Here is a 21,348-nt window from a genome sequence, read left to right as displayed (position 1 = left end):
GGTAAACCCAACAACAAGGTCTCCATGTCAGTTGTGACAAGTGTTTTATGTGCAACATTGGATGACAGCAACCTTCAAATCAAAGAGGAGTTGATGCCAGGTATACGGGCAAGAGATATCACCGTTCAGGATGTTGAATTCCAAATAGAGGCATCTAAAGAAGAACAGGATATTATCACCTCAGAACTATTGAGGACATTAAATAAGAGAATTAAGACATTGAAATGTGAACAGATGCCGGCTGCTGATGGCAGCTTTTCTGATGTAATTGATCATGAAGTCTCCATACTTAGACAAACCAGAGAGAACAGATGCCGGCTGCTGATGGCAGCTTTTCTGATGTAATTGATCATGAAGTCTCCATACTTAGACATACCAGAGAGTATATAGAAATGTGAACAAGTGCCGGCTGCTGATGGCAGCTTTTCTGATGTAATTGATCATGAAGTCTCCATACTTAGACAAACCAGAGAGAACAAGTGCCGGCTGCTGATGGCAGCTTTTCTGATGTAATTGATCATGAAGTCTCCATACTTAGACAAACCAGAGAGAACAGATGCCGGCTGCTGATGGCAGCTTTTCTGATGTAATTGATCATGAAGTCTCCATACTTAGACAAACCAGAGAGAACAGGTGCCGGCTGCTGATGGCAGCTTTTCTGATGTAATTGATCATGAAGTCTCCATACTTAGACAAACCAGAGAGAACAGATGCCGGCTGCTGATGGCAGCTTTTCTGATGTAATTGATCATGAAGTCTCCATACTTAGACAAACCAGAGAGAACAGATGCCGGCTGCTGATGGCAGCTTTTCTGATGTAATTGATCATGAAGTCTCCATACTTAGACAAACCAGAGAGAACAAGTGCCGGCTGCTGATGGCAGCTTTTCTGATGTAATTGATCATGAAGTCTCCATACTTAGACAAACCAGAGAGAACAAGTGTCGGCTGCTGATGGCAGCTTTTCTGATGTAATTGATCATGAAGTCTCCATACTTAGACAAACCAGAGAGAACAGATGCCGGCTGCTGATGGCAGCTTTTCTGATGTAATTGATCATGAAGTCTCCATACTTAGACATACCAGAGAGTATATAGAAATGTGAACAAGTGCCGGCTGCTGATGGCAGCTTTTCTGATGTAATTGATCATGAAGTCTCCATACTTAGAAAAACCAGAGAATAAGTGCCGGCTGCTGATGGCAGCTTTTCTGATGTAATTGATCATGAAGTCTCCATACTTAGACAAACCAGAGAGAACAGATGCCGGCTGCTGATGGCAGCTTTTCTGATGTAATTGATCATGAAGTCTCCATACTTAGACAAACCAGAGAGAACAGGTGCCGGCTGCTGATGGCAGCTTTTCTGATGTAATTGATCATGAAGTCTCCATACTTAGACAAACCAGAGAGAACAGATGCCGGCTGCTGATGGCAGCTTTTCTGATGTAATTGATCATGAAGTCTCCATACTTAGACAAACCAGAGAGAACATGTGCCGGCTGCTGATGGCAGCTTTTCTGATGTAATTGATCATGAAGTCTCCATACTTAGACAAACCAGAGAGAACAGATGCCGGCTGCTGATGGCAGCTTTTCTGATGTAATTGATCATGAAGTCTCCATACTTAGACAAACCAGAGAGAACAAGTGCCGGCTGCTGATGGCAGCTTTTCTGATGTAATTGATCATGAAGTCTCCATACTTAGACAAACCAGAGAGAACAAGTGTCGGCTGCTGATGGCAGCTTTTCTGATGTAATTGATCATGAAGTCTCCATACTTAGACAAACCAGAGAGAACAAGTGCCGGCTGCTGATGGCAGCTTTTCTGATGTAATTGATCATGAAGTCTCCATACTTAGACAAACCAGAGAGAACAAGTGCCGGCTGCTGATGGCAGCTTTTGTGATGTAATTGATAATGAAGTCTCCATACTTAGACAAACCAGAGAGAACAAGTGCCGGCTGCTGATGGCAGCTTTTATGATGTAATTGATCATGAAGTCTCCATACTTAGACATACCAGAGAGTATGACACGGTTTCAGATTTGAAGCAGGTTTGACTGCCAAAAATGGCAAAATATAAAGTTTCAAAAAATATTGTTTTAAATATGTTTTCTAGACTGAAATTTTGTGCAGAATTCATTTCTGAAGTCAGAAATGCACAATCTGTCATTGTTTTCCTGATATGAGCATTACAGTAGAGGCATATGCTTTTGACTGAAATAAAAATATGAGATCCATAAGTGACAACATCATCACACCATATTTGAACTCTATTGGCACACTTATAAAGGCTCTGCAAGGCTCACATCATGTTGTAGTGCAAGTCTAACATCTGATTGGTGCACACACATTGAATATAGGTCACATGACTGCGCAATATTACAGGTACTAATTGTTCCAGATTTTGCTAAAAAATGGGATGGCGAGTAAATTTGATAAAAAAATTAGAACTAAAAAAATATGCATTTTAGCACAAGTTTGGTACTATATCCCTGTAGTACTGCATCATGGGAATAACTGATTAGTTTTTCTGAAGTCAGAAATGCAAAATCTGTCATTGTTTTCCTGATATGAGCATTACAGTAGAGGCATATGCTTTTGACTGAAATAAAAATATGAGATCCATAAGTGACAACATCATCACAACATATTTGAACTCTATTGGCACACTTATAAAGGCTCTGCAAGGCTCACATCATGTTGTAGTGCAAGTCTAACATCTGATTGGTGCACACACAATGAAAATAACTCACATGATTGCACAATATTACAGGTACTAAATATACAAGATTTTGCTCAAAAATGGGGTGGCGAATCAATTTGATAAAAAATTAGAACTAAAAAATATGCATTTTAGCACAAGTTTGGTACTATATCCCTGTAGTACTGCATCATGGGAATAACTGATTAGTTTTTTAAACATGTCGCCCTCATATTTTTTTTTTTTTTTTTTTTCTAAATGCCAAATTTTACGTAATTTACAGATGTCACAAATTGATAAAAAAATTAGAAAAGAAAATTGAGAAGGAATGGAAAGATATTAATGTTATACCCAAGTAGGAACTTATACTGTGCATAACTGATTAGTTTTTCAAGCCTCTAGCTCTTGTAGTTTTCTTGTAATCCCGATTTTTATAAATGGCGGGAATTTTTACACACATCAAAATTTTAAGGGGTAGGGGAAACATTTTTACATTTTGCAAGTCTTTCTCTTAGTTAAAATGAACAAAGTTAGGTATCACATGAAAGCCCTTTCCATACTGCATAGACTGGTAGGTCAACCATCACTGTAGCACCTTCCTATCAAGAGTTACGATTTTTCAAATAAATTTCTTTGCCGAAAACGGCTTATTTTGGCATGTCAATTGTCACGAGGCATGTCATATTTGAATGATTCTGGTGCGCAAATGATTAAGTCAATCACAAAACAAATACCTGAATCCATCAAATAGTACCCTCAGCTGATATGTTAACATTTTAAAGGGCCATATCTATGTATATTGTAGACTCCATGAGTATACAAAGTTGGAAGGTGAAAATTTTTGTCACCCAAAAAGTGCGTTTTTCGGGCAAAATCGGCCACAAATCAACATTTTGTAGCAAAACGATAATACGATGCGCGCTTTTGACAAAAAAATCATGTTCTACAAACAATTTTACCCTAGAAAAGACACCTTAGAAATTAAACATAGCTATTTTCACTCTGGGGTGAATTTTTACACACTTTGGCAGTGAAACCTGCTTCAAATCTGAGACCATGTCGTATATAGAAATGTGAACAAGTGCCGGCTGCTGATGGCAGCTTTTGTGATGTAATTGATCATGAAGTCTCCATACTTAGACAAACCAGAGAGAACAAGTGCCGCCTGCTGATGGCAGCTTTTCTGATGTAATTGATCATGAAGTCTCCATACTTAGACAAACCAGAGAGTATATAGTTTGTGTCAACTGATCCCATCAGTGTAGGAACTGCAAGGCAATACTAAGAGACCAAGGTGCACCATCCATCATAGCGGACGGTACTGAGGCAGAGGAACCACAGCCAAAGAAACGGCGTCAACCACCAAAACTTACAGAAATATCTGTAGCCGAGGATGGCAGTCTCGAGGTTGAAGTGCATGACTTACGACAAGAGGGGAAGCAGAGGAGTCTTTTGAATTTGGCAGATTTTACCCATATTAAATACTGCCCTCCTATTGTGTACGCCATGCTTCGAAAAGGCTAATAGGATCATGACATGATAGAGTACCCCACTTCTGAGTATATATAGGATCAGCAATACTCATAAGTAGTACAGTTGAAAGCATTTGAACTTATGTACAACTTGGTTCAGCCAAGCCTGATATCCCCACATGCCCTGCAGAGAACCTGGTTGCGTATTCCCTGTCTAATAGTCAGATAGTAACAGACATGAAAGGCCATGTAGGACCTGGTGGAAGCTATAATGCCCTAAGAACATGGATAGAACAAGAGGCTAAAGCAGCGCTACCAATACCAGATGGAGACCTTGTTGTTGCGTTTGAAAACGATCAGGTGATTGGCAAGAGCTACCATGGTAAACCCAACAACAAGGTCTCCATGTCAGTTGTGACAAGTGTTTTATGTGCAACATTGGATGACAGCAACCTTCAAATCAAAGAGGAGTTGATGCCTGGTACACAGGCAAGAGATATCACCGTTCAGGATGTTGAATCCCAAATGGAGGCATCTAAAGAGGAACAGGATATTATCACCTCAGAACTATTGAGGACATTAAATAAGAGAATTAAGACATTGAAATGTGAACAGGTGGCAGCTGCTGATGGCAGCTTTTCTGATGTAATTGATCATGAAGTCTCCATACTTAGACAAACCAGAGAGAACAAGTGCCGGCTGCTGATGGCAGCTTTTCTGATGTAATTGATCATGATGTCAGGCGGCGGATGACATGATCGAGCCGGCAACTTGTGAAACCACCCGGCCGTATGGCATTTTCCAATATAGTCAGTTAGTTTTGTGGGGTTTATTATCGAACCCCAACGGTTTTAGCATGTATTTATATTATTTATCAACATAGGCCTATTTGTTTGTGATATTTCAAGCGTTTTAAAATTTCAAAATAATCCCATTCAATTACACGATTGACGATGAAAATTTACTGAATTTAGAGAATGCAATGCGGCCACCACCTGCATGAAGTCTCCATACTTAGACAAACCAGAGAGTATATAGTTTGTGTCAACTGATCCCATCAGAATGCCATCAGGGCACATAAGTGTAGGAACTGCAAGGCAATACTAAGAGACTAAGCTGCACCAATCATAGCAGACGGTGCTTAAGCAGAGGAACCACAGCCAAAGAAACGGCGTCAAGCACCAAAACTAAAACCAAAAAATATCTGTAGCCCAGGATGGCAGTCTCGAGGTTGAAGTGCATGACCCGCGGCAAGAGGGGAAGTAGAGGAGTCTTTATGATCATATCTCAACCAGCCATGTGCCTGTGCAAATGCAGGCATGTGATCAAGCCTTTGTGAATCCAAATTCTTACCAAAGGGTTAGGATGGTACTTCCCGGGGGTACTTCGCCTGCTGTAAACGGAGCCAAATCGGCAGACTGTCGAAGGACCCGATGTTGAAGTCGTTTCACTGAATCCTCTAATTCACTCTTCTCCCTTTCCAGCTGCATCAATAGCCTTCTCTCCTCCTTGATAACACCAATCAATTCCTCTCTCTCTCTCCTCATAAGATGGTCATAACAAAGCTGGAACTTACCTTATGATGTTACTCTGATGACGTTTCTGATGATGTTTCACTGGTCTCTAGTTAGACCATCTCTGGAGTATAGCTCAGCAGTATGGGACCCTTATACTGCTCAAAAAATCTATCAACTTGAAGCAGTACAGAGAAGGGCCATACGCTTTGTCAAGAATAACTATGACAAGAGAGCTAGTGTAACCGAAATGTTAAAGAACTCAAACTGGTCGTCACTACAGCAAAGACGTAAGATAGCAAGACTGTCCAGAAAGCATACCAGGGTTACCTGTCCATCCCTATCCGAACACTGCTACGCCCGGTCACACGTACAGCACGTCGCTCACACAGCAAAGCATTTATTGAAGTACATTCATCTAAAGACTGTTATAAGCACTCTTTTCTACCTAGGACTCTTTTAAAGGAGTGGAACAGTTTGACCCCAAACAATTCAAGACACAAGTCATTAACTACCAGTAACTTAGCATCTATGTGCACACCACAACCCGGTTCGTCTTCCCCAACAGGGGTGTTGAACTGTATACAAAGAAGAAGAAGAAGAATTCTCCCTCTCCAGTTGTCTCAATAGCCTTCTCTCCTCTTTGATGGCAACAATCGGCTCATCTCTCTCTCCTCATAAAGTAAAGGTAAAGGACACGATCCTGTATAAACAGTGATCGGAGTGCCCATCTCTGTTTCATTGGCGATTGGACCAGACTCCTCCATGTAATGTTGCTACAGGGGGATCGCTACACCTCCTCTACAGCGAGTCTGTTACCTTCCCAGCATTTAAGAATGCCAGTACCCATTTAAACACCTGGGTGGAGAGGAGTAATCAAGATAAAGTGCCTTACTCAAGGGCACAACACGATGGCGTCGCCGCGCTCGAACCCGCAACCTTCCGATTATGAGTCAGTGCCCGTTCCGCTAGGCTACCGTGCTCTCCTCATAACATCATCATAACAAAGCTGGGACTCACCTCAAGATTTTACTCTGATGCTTAAGACGTTTCACTGAATCCTCTAACTCATTCTTCTCCCTCTCTAGTTGTCTCAATAGCCTTCTCTCATCCTTGATGGCGCCAATCAGCTCCTCTCTCTCCTCATAACATCATCATAACAAAGCTAGGACTCACCTCAAGATTTTACTCTGATGCTTAAGACGTTTCACTGAATCCTCTAATTCATTCTTCTCCCTCTCTAGTTGTCTCAATAGCCTTCTCTCATCTTTGATGGCACCAATCAGCTCCTCTCTCTCCTCATGCATCTGCTGCAGTTCTTGGGGATCACCTCCACTACCATTTTCAGCATACAGTTCCTGAATGAATTAGGTGATGGGAAAAACAAATGTTCAGTATGTGAATTGTAATGGGCTATTCCATGCATAGCATACACCCCTATGGAAGACATGATCTTAATCTCCCATGACCTACACGGGTGATGTAGATTTCAAACTGTGCTATTCCAGTTGAAATCCATACACCCCCTATGGAAGACATGACCTTAATCTTCCACATAGGAAGTGTAGATATCAAGTAAAGTCACCCACTCACGAAACTCCATTTGAAATTCAAACCCCTGTGACAGAATATACGGTCATGTCTTTTGTAGGGAGAGTATGGATTGCAACTGGAATGGCCTGATAGGAATTGTGTTTCAGAGAGGTTGGGAAGAATGGACAGCCTTCCATCCAATTATTTGTGAAATCAGAAAATCTGAAAAATCCAAGATCACATTTGTGATGCAATCAAGCAAAATGAGTCGGATGTCGGGAATATTGATTTTGAGATATAGCCAATAATAGTATTCAAATTCCTTTGTATATTGTTCTGAGCAACAGTAAAATGACCATATCTCTGGCACCGTAACTCTATGGGGTTTTCAGCAAAATAAAGCTCAGCAAATAGCTTACATAATAAAATTGAAAGCTGAATTTTGATTTTGATCGACATCAGACCAATTTTGCTTGATCGCATCACATTTTTGAATTTTTGTACAAAAGTATACCCTGTACTATCATAAGCAAAAAAGATATCTGTAATTTTTATGGCCCCAAATCCAAATTTTCAGCAATATCCAGAAACATTATCTGATAAGGCATAAAAACTTTTTGATCCCATTTAAAATAAAATCAGTCCTCAACCACCAAAGCAGCACATGGATGGCATATACCGTAAAACCTCGTCTACAAGCATATACAGTGCTTTGATGAAAGCCAAATTAATCCAGACGCCATCCATTGACAAAATTATATTATTATGGAATTTGAGCACATACATTATCGATACAAGCGTATACAAGTCTATTGTAAGACCAATCTATTGTATTGGCATATTTACAGCTGTTTCGTATTAATTTGGCTTTCATCAAAAACAGTCTATGCTTGTAAACAAGGTTTTACGGTATAATACTTTCTCCTGTCTGACCTGTTCACTTACATCTTTCTGTTTCTTCAGATGTTCCTTATCACTCTCCAGCTGCTTCTTCCTTTTCTTCAAGTTCTTCTCCTCCTTCTCCATCTGTTTGGCAGCCTTCTCTAGCTCCTCTCTCCTCTGCTCCAAATCTTCACTCATCTCCTTCAGGGTTGATTCCTGGTCTTCGTGTGAGTTGTGCAGCGTTTCACGTTTACCCTCAAACTCCTTGCGTAGATCTTTAAGCGCCGTCTGGTGCTGCTTGGCTAGCTTGTCTTTCTCCTCCTCATATTTCAGTTGGAGGGAGGACTTTTCTTCTTTGATCTGCATAATAATGAAAATGATGCACAAATATAATGAAAGACAGAGATAAAGCGGACAATGATGCACAGATATAATGAAAGACAGAGATAAAGCGGACTAACTAGCATGAAAGTGACACAAGATGACACAATAACAGTAGCAAGCAATGAACAAGTCTCCAACACAGAGTTTTTCGGAACTAGAGATAGATGCCGTTGGTGGCATCTGGCCAGATGAAGGGGGCTATACCCGGTACCTGTACATGTATAGACCCGTGATTCTATTACATCTGTCGATAAAATGCACTTTTTTGGCCCAGATCTATGCTGTTTCGTATATTTATCAGCGTTTCCAACCCTTTTGAAACCATTCTAAGGCATTCCATGTGCTACAATGTCAAAATTGTGGCTACATCATAGATATCTCGGGCATCTCAGAGCATTACCTGGTTTTTCCATATGAAAGTAATTAAGGTGTTCCATCAAAGCTTTCGTCATGTGCTGCCACCTAGCGGTGGTTCCGTGAACGTTGCGTCCAGTTCCTTTTAGTACGCCTAACCTTATATGGTAGAAACTTGTAGAACTTACTAACCTTATCCTCAAACTCTCTTTCCAATTGTTTCACATTTTTCTCATGATCCTTCTTTATTCTGTCCAGTTCTTTAGTCTGCTCTACTTTCAGTTCTTGCTTTCTCTCTTTCAGAATGTTTTCCATCTGAAAAATTGTACATTAATGTTATATATATATATATATATATGGTTACTACATAATTACAATATACTAGGTGTTATAGGAGGATGTTGGGAATATCTTGGAAAGACAAGAAGACACACATCTGGTTCCTGAATAAGATTGGCACAGACTTAAGCATCAGAAAGTCCATCATTGAGAGGAAATTGCGCTACTTTGGCCACATTGTAAGAAAGGATGGTGGAGTTGAGAAGCAGATTCTTCAGGAGCCGTGGAAGGCCACGGTGAAAGGGGACATCCATCAACATCTTGGACAAATGATGTAAAGAAAGTTTCATCACACAAAATGTATGGTGCAACATGTTTGGCATTTGATAGAAGTAGATGGCGTACTCTTGTGAAGTCCACAGCAGCTCAATTCTGCGCCATCTGACCCAGAGAGAGAGAGAGAGAGAGAGAGGATTCTATTCCAAATTTGCACCACAGTTTTCTTTACATAAACCTATACTGGTGAAACAAACTGATTTTTTTTTAAATTTTGCCTGATCAGGAAAGATCTTTGGTTCCACTCCCTCCTCCTCAGTCGTTACTTACCCCATGTTCCATCTCCTGCACAGCGGAGTGTCTGTCCCTTGCTAGTCTCAACTTCTCTTGTTCACGTTTCTTCTCCTCTTCGTGAGCTTCTTGCACTTTGGCTAAAAGGTCATCCATATCCTACAGAAAAATGATGACAAGTTACCATGGTTACTTGGGAGAAATTAATCCAAAATAAAATATTAGTTGATCATATTTGTATATTTGTCTTAAATCTAATGGGAAAATGTATATGATACACAAACCTGAAGAAGCTTGTTGCTAACATCAACTATAGTCCGCATGCCTTACTCGAGGCAGTAATTTAGATGATAAGTATATAACAGTATACATTTTCAGAAATGATTTGACGCAAGGAATCCAACTACCATAACAGATTCCAGCAAAATTGAGCAGTTTTTGAGAAAGTCACAAAATTTGATTTTACTTTACTGCCTTTTTTCTGTCTCTTTCATCAAAAAACTCTCGTTTAGAGGCATATGGTTATAGATGGAATTCTACTGTATTTAAATACCGTAACCACTCGGGTATAAGCCCACCCCCCTAGATGGCAGATTTCACTTCAAAAATGGGGGTGGGCTTATAACCGGGGAAGGGCTAGTGCTTGAATTTAGAAATAAGAAAAATCACCCCCATTTGTATACCGTAAAACCCCGTCTACAAGCATATGTAGATGAAAGCTACATTAATCCAGTCGCCATTATGGAGTTAGAGCAAATAAATTACGGATCCAAGCATATACAAACAAGTATTATTTTAAGACCGATCTATTGTAAAGGTATATTAACGCTTGCTTCGAATTAATTAAGCTTTTATAAAAAACACTATATATGCTTGTAGACGGGGTTTTACGGTATGCCCAATGTACCAGTAATTTCTATCTTTTATGTCAATTTCTTAAAATTATAAGTGTGGAATGTTAATTATCAACTGATATTTTTTATATTTGTTCTTAATATGAGAGCAAAGCATTGATTTGATTTAAGAACTTAAAATTTAGTACTGGGCTTATATCTGAGTGCACCCTTGTTCCCAGAATGTTTTGAAAAATAGGGGGTGGGCTTATAGCCGAAGGTGGGCTTATACCCAGGTGGTTACGGTACATATTTTTGTACCTACCCTTGCATGCTTCTTTTCAAGTTCAGACTTCTTTGCATCTATTTCAGTGCCATGTTTCTTCTCCATTTCATCCAGTTCTGACTTCAGTCTGGTCTCAAGCTTCTCTTTCAGTTCATCAAGAGCCTTTTGATTAGAGAATATAGTTGAAGTGTTAATCTAAAGAAAGTACACATTGAGATTAAGCTAAATATATCGGAAGCACAGTCTGCTTCCAATGTATGTGTTTATCATCCACTTCAGTGCATCTGACAGTAAGCTAAGACTCAGTCAAGAATGTCAATGAAGTAAGGGTGGGCATCGCCAGGGTTTTCCATGTTGCGATATCATGGCTAAATTTAACGCGATGTCTATCATTTCATGATAAATTTTGAGACTTAAAATCAATTTGCAAGTATTCAAAAGTGTAGCGCACTTTGCGATGCAATGCCAGGAAACTAGAATGCTGTCCACATTCAGGAATTAGGTACATCGCAAGTGCTTCATTAAATTTAGAAATGTAAAATCTGACTACAAAATATTATTGCCAAATTGGCGACTTTAATCAGCTTTCATTTGGGAGCTTTTGAGTCTATAGTTTATCATGGGGTCATCAATCAAGCAGTGATAATTATTGCATTGCGATAATTAAAATGATCTCACAATATTGTCACCTTGCGCGATATAGCACAAACTTACAATGAAGTTGAATCATAGTATGATTCAAGTATATACCACAGTAAATACCACAGTTAATGCGTACATGTGTATTCTACTCATTATCTTTAATGCATGACATAAGATTACGTACAAGCTAGTGAAGCTACTTACTAAAATAATGTAAGACATCATGGCTATTTTAAACATTTTTAGTTAATTTTACTACTACTTCATAAATACCATGTGTCATAAACAATGTTGATTAATGTTGTAATCCAAATTTTATGTTGACATCGGCAACTTATTTTGATGTCAACAACATAACGACACAATTGCATGTCGATGACAGCACTATTAGATACCATTTGCCCTATGGACGAATCCAACGAGCCAAGTCATGGTCAGGATTTGGTCGGCCATTTTCGGGTCCCCGCATGCACCAAACAGGTGTTGTGAGTGCCCAATTGGGTGGATTAAACCCGCTTAAAATTTGATGTTAGATTCTTTTGTGTTGTGATCTGTCATCATTCTTTTGTCTACGTGTAACACGGGGGATAGAATGCAGTTTAAAATACCCTTTAAGGCCGCATCATTTCACATTTTAGGTGAGATAGTTGGGTCCCCGTCGTGGCTATGGGTGCCATTGAGGTGCAGGAATGTGTGGAATTGGATTCGTCTATATCATATACACTACCTTTTGATTATCAGCCTCCAGTTCTTTTCTTCTCTTGTCCTGTATTTCTTCTACCTCCTTGTTTATTTTCTCTAGTGCTGCTTCCTTCTCTTCCTGTAATTTGTCCTTCTCATTGTCCCTCAGTTCCTCTACTTCTTCCCTCAGTTCCTTCAAGGCCTCATCCATTGAATCCCTGGGTGATAGAAAATGCTAATAATTGAGTTTCAAAAAACTGCATACATGTACTAAAATTGGAAAGCAAAGGTGTCCAATCTAGGTGGACATTTATTATTCACATTTTCATTACAGTTGCACTCCATTTCTATAAATGACTCTGACATAACAAAGCAAAATTTTTCTTTGAGCCTCATACAATTGTCCCTTCTACCGTATCTTGAATCTAACACTTACCTAGACCTATTAACCCTAACACCCAACACTGCTTTTTGCTATCGAAAGTTAAAGAAGAAACAAAAAAGGAGAGAAGATGAAGAAAGAAGTCACTTGGCACTCCTGGGATTTGAACCTTAGAACCCCCGCATGCCAAGCACACGATCACCAACCAGAAGCCACACAGGTAACGCTGCCCCGGCATCGATTCCGTGAGCATATAGCACTTGGGGTGATTGCGTCATCGCAGACCCTGGGGTTCACGCATGCGCAGTGGTTTTTATGGTGGTATTTTGTGGTATGTTAAGTTTGCCTGAGCTTCATAAAGTCAAGTTCCTAGCTTGATACAAAAATATTTTTACCATTATTATTATACTCACCTTAGCTTCGTTTCTTCCTCTTGTTGTTCTAATTTGATCTTTTCTTTCAATTTTCTGATGGCGTCTGTTTTGCCTTCCATCAGCATTGCTTCTTCATCCTCAGTATCCTCTTTCACATTCTTCCGCAGGTCACTAAAACACATTTTAATAGAACCATTCCAAAAAGTTTATTTATAGTTTGATCAGCTCGTAAACGGCGGGAATTGTTAGACATTTACGCTATGCCAAAAAGTAGACCTAAGTTAAGAGTGCTATAGTTGACCTGTATGGTCTATATTTTGTGTGTTAAAGAAAGTAGAGAAAGTATAGGACTTCAATTAATAATTTGTGATGCTTCTGGCGAGATATTACAATACAATTCTTAAAAGTAAAATACATAGATATTAATCCGCGATGTTATTAGGCCCGCCGATTACGATCAAACTATAATTGTTAAAGAAAGTACACAAATTATAGGACTTCAATTAATAATTTGGGATGCTTCCGGCGAGATATAATAATACAATTCTCAAAATGAAATACATAGATATCAATCCGTGATGTTATAAGGCCCGCTGATTACGATCAGACTATAGCTACATTGGTTTTTGAATAATCATTTCATTCTTATATCTGCCGAATCAAGTGTCACAAAACCCTTGATCAATTGCAATTTGCTTTCGCTGCTACCAGGAGGGAAAATCTTTTGAAAATAAGCCTGGTGTCAAAATATATTGCATATTATTATTCTTATATATCTTGCTGGACCTTCCATTTGTTTAATTTACTGACATTGGTGAGCCTGGCATTATAAATTTGGCATAAATGAGGTAGGGGTGATGCACCCTGTACCCCAATTATGCTTAAGGAAAGGCACCTGGACCCTGTTGTCCAAGGGTTTCATGCAAAAGACCACCCCACACGCACTTCACACAGCTTTTATTTGAAATTCACACTACCCCTGTGGATGATTTTGATATATGTTCCACAGAGGGAGTATGAATTTGAAATGGAATTGGCACATTATGCAGCTCCATTTGAATTTCATACAACCTCGACTCTGAGAAAGATTTAGTCCGAATCTTCTACTGAGGGAGAATAAGTTTCAAATGGAGCTGCTAATGTGGTCATTCCATTTAAAATCCATACTACCCCTGTGGAAGATGTTTCCAAAATCTTCCACAGGTGGAGTATGGATTTTAAATGGAATAGCCCATTTCTTTACTGGCATATTGCAATCAAAAAATCCTTCACAAATTTCTGGTCTCACCTTATTGCCTTCTCTTTTTCCTTCATAATTTTTTCTTCCTCCTCTTCTTGTTCTTTCTCCATTTTTGCCTTCATTTGCTTCATAGAGTCATCTTTGTCTTCCAGTAATTCCAGTTTGGCATCCTCTACCTCCTTCTCCAGCCTTTCTCGCATCCCTCGAAGAGCGGCATCATGATCTTTGCGTATCTCGGCTTCCTCCTCTGCGAGCTGTTTCTTATTTTCTTCTCTTCTGCAAATAGGTTTGTAATGAATTATGGCTTTAGTGACAAACCCTTGAAAGTTTTCTAATTAATTTTCTATGATACTGTTAATTTTTGTTTTAAATGATTGTTTACATAAAGTTTTACTTCAGAGGATGAATTGCATACTTCGTATCTTAGTGTAGATTATTCATCCAATAGTCAAAATCATTATTTTGAAATTAAATCTAATGCTGGAACTGAAATGTTGCTGCACACTTTGCTATGTTGCATCAAAAACCATCTGACTTCATCAGGCATGATGGGCATCTGATTGATGATGATGTGACGTTGCGAGAGGAGTCCGGGAATCCATATGGGAGAGAGTAGAGGAGCCTGTCATTAACAAGAAACTTTCTCTAAAGTGGGATTCCGCTTCTAATTGTAACATACATGGGACCCAGCATTACAAGACATTCCTCACCGTATGACGTCACACCATCATCAATCAGATGCCTGATGAAGTCCAATGGTTTGGACAGTGGCGTAACTAGGGTTGGTATCGCCCGGGGCAAGAAACAAAATTGGCGCCCCTACCCCCACCCACCCGAGAATATCTTAGACGCGGGCAGTAGAGTTGGGCGACTAAGTCGCCAATAGTCGTTAGTCGCGACTATTACTGATAGTCGCGACTACGACTATTGAAAACCAAAAGTCGACTAATGCAAGTATATTTTTGTGTTAAAAATTACTTTAAAAGTGCCAGTTATTCGCACCAAAACCAACCAACCAAATACTAACATATAAAAAAAAAAAAATGTGAAAAAATGTTAGTCATTGTCTTACCAATAGTAACACTAACCAACAAGTAATCATAATGTCCATAAATCATCATTAAATTGGTGTTATTGACTTGTTGTCGAACTACTTTCCCACAAGATAAAAGCCGTTAAAAAACTCTAATTACTTAGAACTGTCGAACATCTCATTATGATTATAATTTATGCAGCGATAACAGGTGTAGCAGCGTCATAGCGTGCATGTACAGACCCAGGTTGGGTGTTTGTACCAACTACTGAAGGTATGAGATTATTTCAACTTTGGAAAGAAACAGCGAGAACTTCCGAGAAGTGTTTTCCAAAAGGGAAAATTTAGGAAAATATTATTAGATTAGAAGTACTTACTTTTCACGTAATTTCAAAAAGCTATATTTAACCATATTAACCAGAGAAGATATCTTACCCTTCCCAGAATCCTTTGCAACATGATGCATCACCTCATTACATCAAATGACACTCCTATACTCAGTACAGATTCCCTTTGTTTTCATGTTGAGAATAGACTGGCTAAACATGGGTCAATAGTCAAGAAATAAACACATTTTGCAAAATCTGGATGTGCTCTGTTCATTTAAAAGGTATTTTTTGCTACTATCAACCCATGTTAGCAAATTAGTACAGAAAATTGAAATTGAAGAAATGCATGATATTGATAATACTTACAATCTGTCCAGCCTAGCTTCAATTTCCGCTTTGCTCTCCTTCTCCTCCTCCTCCATTTTCCTCCTATCCTCTTCATCTCTTCTCTTTTTTTCCTCATCTTTTCTCTTCCTTTCCTCCTCTTCTTTCTCTCTTCTCTGTCTTTCTTCTTCCTCAGATTTTCTTTTCACTTCCTCGGCTGCCGAGAGAGCGTCAAGTTTGGATGATTCTTTGTGGATGGCTATTGGTTCCTTTTTGGTATCTGCTGGCTTGCTGGTGTCTTTCTTGGAGCTCTTCAGAAACTGGAATTGGGGGACATAATACATGTCAATTAGGCCAAAAAAGTTGAATTGCCCTTAAAGCTCTAAAATTCGGGTTGGTTGGTCAATTTTCTTATTTTAAAAATACAGTCCAACCTCTCTCATCCGGCCATTGAATGTCTGGAGTGCTAACATTAAGACAGCAAAAGGTAACTCAAAATGTGATAATAACACTAAAATATGGTATTTGAGTTATGTATGCCACATAGTTATGTCCTTCTAAATGCTTCTGTGCACAAAATCAAGTTCTCAAAACATGATGAAAAACATGTTTTTCTATTAAGATCACGTATCCGGATAACAGAGAGATCCATATAAAAGAGGTCCGGATAAGAGAGGTTGGACTGTATATAATTTGCCACAAAAGATATTAAAACTGCAAATTATGATGGTAAATGATCATTTTATACAGAATAAGGGCGTAAAAATTGCAAACAGGAAAAATATTTTTACCAGCTTTATACAGAAAACATAAAAATTCTGCATAACTCGGAAATATCCTTCACACCTTAAAATGTACAAGATGAAGAGTATTCTGAACTTATCCTGAAAATTCAAATATGAAAAAATAATCTCTAGTTTTCACATTTTTGGCTCGGTCAGGAAAGGGTAATACAATTTTTTTTGCCTTACCAAATTATTGGACTAGTTTGGTAAGTAAAAAAAAAAAAGAATACAGTACAACTCATTTTTGCCGTACCAAACTATTGGACTAGTTTGGTAAGTAAAAAAAAAAAAAAAGATAAGAAAACAGTATAACTTACCCTAGACTTAGGCGGGTCTTCTGCAGGCATCAGACTGTCAGCATCCATAAGGCCCAGCCTATGGGATAGACCAGCATCTATTCCAAAATCCTATGCAGAAAAAAAAATACAAAGGATTCCAAGACATTTTCTTGTAAAAATAATTGTTTAAACTATGGTATCATTTTTTTTTTTTTTCAGCTGTAAAATGGGCCAGTCGACAAGGGACACTTCTCTGTTAGCAACCAAATTACAATTGTACATGCTCACATAATCCTGATGTCCCATAGTAGGAGTGGGTGTAAATTACTTGTTTGCATGAGTGATACACTTATGTGGAAGTCATTGTGCACAGTCCCTTCTTTAACTCTTGCCTTAAAGGCCCATTCAACCCTTGAGCATGCACAACATCCACAAAAGTGCAGTTGTACTGAGTTGCAGAATTGTATTGATAAAAAAATCTGCCAAGGATCGCTATATGTGGACGCTTCTGCAATGACCCCTGAGGTATGTGCATCTAACCATGGTGGGGTGACCAGCATGTAAATACCTCACTCCCTTGCACATCCCGTTCAGTGATTACATCAAAGGTGTAAAAAATTTAATTGTGTATAAATTGCTTATATGTGAAGGATAAGTCATTAAAATTTTTGGAAATGAAACATTTGGCAAAATATGAGGAAAACAGCAGTATTGACAAAGATGAAGTCCCATACAAATACATGTAGCTAATTTCTCTACTTAAGTATTACAGTCTCATATAAATGTCCTAAATTTTGTCGTAAAATAAATGGCTTTCGGCTTAATCAATAGCAGGCTATATTACCATATCTATGCTACTAACAAAGGTGCCAAAAAATTAATTTTGATGATTTTTACTATTTTCCGAATGAGCAAATCGCTGAACAGGTCTTTAATTCAAGATTTGGGTTTTTTTTATGTGTGTGTACTCACCATATCCACGTTGTAGTCATCTTCTTCACTGTCAGATGGTTCCTCACCTTTATACTTTGGTTTGTTATCACTTTCAGATTCCTGAAATGCAGTTATAAACATTTAAAATTTGGAAAGACAACTATAAAATTTGAGATATGCAAACAAATATGCATGCCAATAAAATGAGATATGCACACAGCTTCAGCTCTAGAGATTAGTGGCATGAGCCACAGCATGAAGGAAGATTATTTATGTTTACCTGATCACTGTAGACCAGGGTTGTAGCTAGCAGAATTTGAGTGCCGGGTGGCAATTTAAAGAATTTGCTTGATTTAGCAAGATTTCAACAAAAGTGGACATTTTGATAAATTTGGTAAAATACACTTGCTTTTCTTAGTTTGAGTAGTGGGCTCTAGCATCAAAATGAACCAACCTTCAGTGGTGGCTCCAGAAGTGGTAGGCTCCACTGCCCACCATAGCCGAGAACCCTGCTGTAGACTAATGCCCTGTGGGGTAATATATTTTACAATCCAATCCTGGTAGTCCATGTATAATAACAACCCCAATATCCAGGCAATGGTTGAGGTCCAATACCCTTTCCCCCAACTCTTAAGATGAGTAAAATCATTTTGTACATGTACATGTAGTACATGACAGTTAGCAAGATCAGACATACCTCATATCCCAAAGTTCCAATGTCTTGCAAATCAAGATCAAGATTTAACCTTGGTGTTTCCTGAAAAGAAACAATGAAACAAGCAAACACTTGAGTCTAGGGATACGACATATACGAATGAGTGATTCAATGTATGGGTTTTCATAGTTACCTTTAACAACTTTATCACCAAATATGGTATATTGAAAGCGAGCGATCATTATAAAAAAAGAAAGAAATGAATTTTTGTTATTTATTTTTAATTATATTTATAACCTTCACCGCAAAACCCAATATTGACAAAAAATAAATTGAAGGATGCCTCAAACAAAATTGATTTAAATATATATGATATACAACTAACCCTTTTTGAAATAACAGGAAAAATAATTTTTACATTTATTTCGAAAAGCATTGTGGGAACTTAAAGTTATGGATCCTATAACACCAGGCATTAATGGAATATGTGACGTGTCATGTCAAAAGGAGACACTTTTGGGCAGGTTATCAATTTTGAGGTTTTTACAAATCTTAAATAAAGAGATAATTTGCTCCACAACGCCGTTTTCCGCAATGAAATAGGACATTCCTAAGCAAAGATATTGAGTTCGTAAGTTATTGTATTATAAAATTGGAAATTAAGATATCGGCCTTTAAAAATATTATTGACAATGTTGAGAGTAGGAATTACCTTGCAAAATGTCTCAAAAAATACAAGATGCCAGTTATATTCCGGTCTGAAACTATCAGACAATATTTCTAACATTAATTACATCACAAATTCGCAACAAACCCAAATTGTGAAAAAATCACCGCGGTCAGATTTTTGGCTATTTCTCCATTTACGATCCTGCCCAAAAGTGTCCGCTTTTAACATGACACTTCACATATATCTCATTTGCTTCACTTGAAATGTTCTATTGGCTAATCACAATTCTAATTTTACTCCACCAATATTTACAAATAGTTTTATTTGCAGCAATATGGAAACATTTACCTCTTCCTCAGAGAACTCTGGAAGCATTTGGATGTTTTCTTCTCTTAGTCCACCACCGGATGTCAGTGAGATTCCCTTGGATGCATTGTTGCTCTTAAGGAAACGAGATGGTTCATTCTTCTTTATGAAAAACAAAAAAAACATGAACAAAATTGTTTTATTTCAAACAATTCAAAGATTAACTTTACGCATTTCAAACAATAAAGAAACATTTATCAGTCTTTGATATATTAGTAGGACTAGGAAATTATTTTGCAGTATTCTGCACCACAATACTTTTGACAATGGGCTATTCTGTGGAAGATAATGACCTTAATCTTCCACACAGGGATTGTGAATTTCAGACGGGTTTACCTGAATGGTGGACTCTTATTTGAAATCTACAGCCACTGTGTAGGAGATAAGGTCATGTTTTCCATAGGGGGTATGGATTTCAAATGGAATAGCCCAAAATAAGGTCCATTGACAGAGAAGTTTCGGTGAAAGTACAACAAGTAAATAGAAACAAGATATTCAGAAGTGTACAATGTAGAAGCACACCTGCATACATAGTTTGTACACTGCAAGCATGAACACATGACTGCTTTCATCCAAATACCTTGGATTTTTGTCATTATATTGTAAATCCCCCTCATCATATCACATGTACTTAATGAATCTGAAGTGATGGCCTACAAGTGTACTCTCCCCCGCTTTCCATCCCCTGCAAAGGAACACAAGTTAAACTCTTGAGTGCCATCCCTAATCTATAGTCCAAAAGTACTAAACACAGCCTGCTAGCATTGCCGTGTGCATTCTACCTTTAATAGACCTTATAGTGTTAACTTACCCCAACAGTAGATCCTAGCGTAGATGATGCATCTTTGAGTGAGCCCAACGTACCAAGCCTTCCACCTCCTGTACTACCAAGAGAACCTATGGTAGACCCTAGTGTGCCTTCTCCCTAGACCTTATAGTGTTAACTTACCCCAACAGTAGATCCTAGCGTAGATGATGCATCTTTGAGTGAGCCCAACGTACCAAGCCTTCCACCTCCTGTACTACCAAGAGAACCTATGGTAGACCCTAGTGTGCCTTCTCCCTTTAATGGACCTAAACCCTGCAATAATACATATTTTTAACAGTGCATGGTTAGATATCTTTTATTATCCTAACACTCCCAGGTACTATAAACAATATAAAACAAGGGAATTTGGGCGCTGTTTTTGCCGGTGTCTCGGAAGCAATATTAGCGACGTCTGACTCATTCCTCTTGATCATGTCACATATTTTAAAATAATTGAAATGCTGATGAAATTTCTTACAATATCAAGTTTTAGTATGTTCAAAATCTTTAATTGTTTTATAATTTGTGAAATGTGTTTATTTATTTCAAATACTAAATGATGAATTTTCTTGTTATATAAATATAAATATAAATACTATGCTGTCTCAAATCTTTTAACTGTTTGATTATTTTGTTTCAAAAACATGCCTTTTATGCAGTATTTTGGAAATCTGAAATCTTTTCTTTTGTTGAAAAATTCCCCAAGTTTTGTTTGGGTTTTTGCTTGCAACTTCTGAATTTTGAATTTTATAATTTTGATAAAAGTGCTTTGTATTTAAATTTGATGAGCTGTGTTGGTTATTTATTTTAAAATTGTAAATATGGGTTAGTTTGCCATTTTAAGTTCATGATTGTGTATGCCTATATATATTTATGGATCCTATGTATTTAAATATTTTGTTAAATTATTTTGATGTATTTTGATGTATATTTTAATGTGTATTTTGATGTATATTTTAATGTGACCCCTGGGCCTCATGGAAGAACAGAGGATACCTTAAAACATCCACTGAATGAGTAACCCAGGCAAAAGAAGAAATA

General features: G+C 38.1%; 1 protein-coding gene across 1 annotated transcript in view; it reads right to left on the bottom strand.

Moving 5' to 3' along the window:
* The window catches only part of LOC140169548 (uncharacterized), a 57,799-nt gene that overhangs the window by 15,388 nt on the left and 21,063 nt on the right, over positions 1–21,348 (bottom strand). Inside the window, 15 exon segments of the mRNA XM_072192810.1 lie at positions 6,710–7,047; positions 8,168–8,464; positions 9,035–9,157; positions 9,728–9,847; positions 10,847–10,969; positions 12,177–12,348; positions 12,926–13,057; positions 14,175–14,402; positions 15,855–16,132; positions 16,915–17,004; positions 17,848–17,928; positions 18,506–18,565; positions 19,482–19,601; positions 20,311–20,424; positions 20,455–20,580. Coding sequence (XP_072048911.1) covers positions 6,710–7,047; positions 8,168–8,464; positions 9,035–9,157; positions 9,728–9,847; positions 10,847–10,969; positions 12,177–12,348; positions 12,926–13,057; positions 14,175–14,402; positions 15,855–16,132; positions 16,915–17,004; positions 17,848–17,928; positions 18,506–18,565; positions 19,482–19,601; positions 20,311–20,424; positions 20,455–20,580 — 2,402 coding nt within the window.

Source organism: Amphiura filiformis, chromosome 14 (genome assembly GCF_039555335.1).
Source record: "Amphiura filiformis chromosome 14, Afil_fr2py, whole genome shotgun sequence".
In the NCBI taxonomy this organism is placed as follows: Eukaryota; Metazoa; Echinodermata; class Ophiuroidea; order Amphilepidida; family Amphiuridae; genus Amphiura; species Amphiura filiformis.
This window is presented reverse-complemented; position numbering and strand designations above follow the sequence as displayed.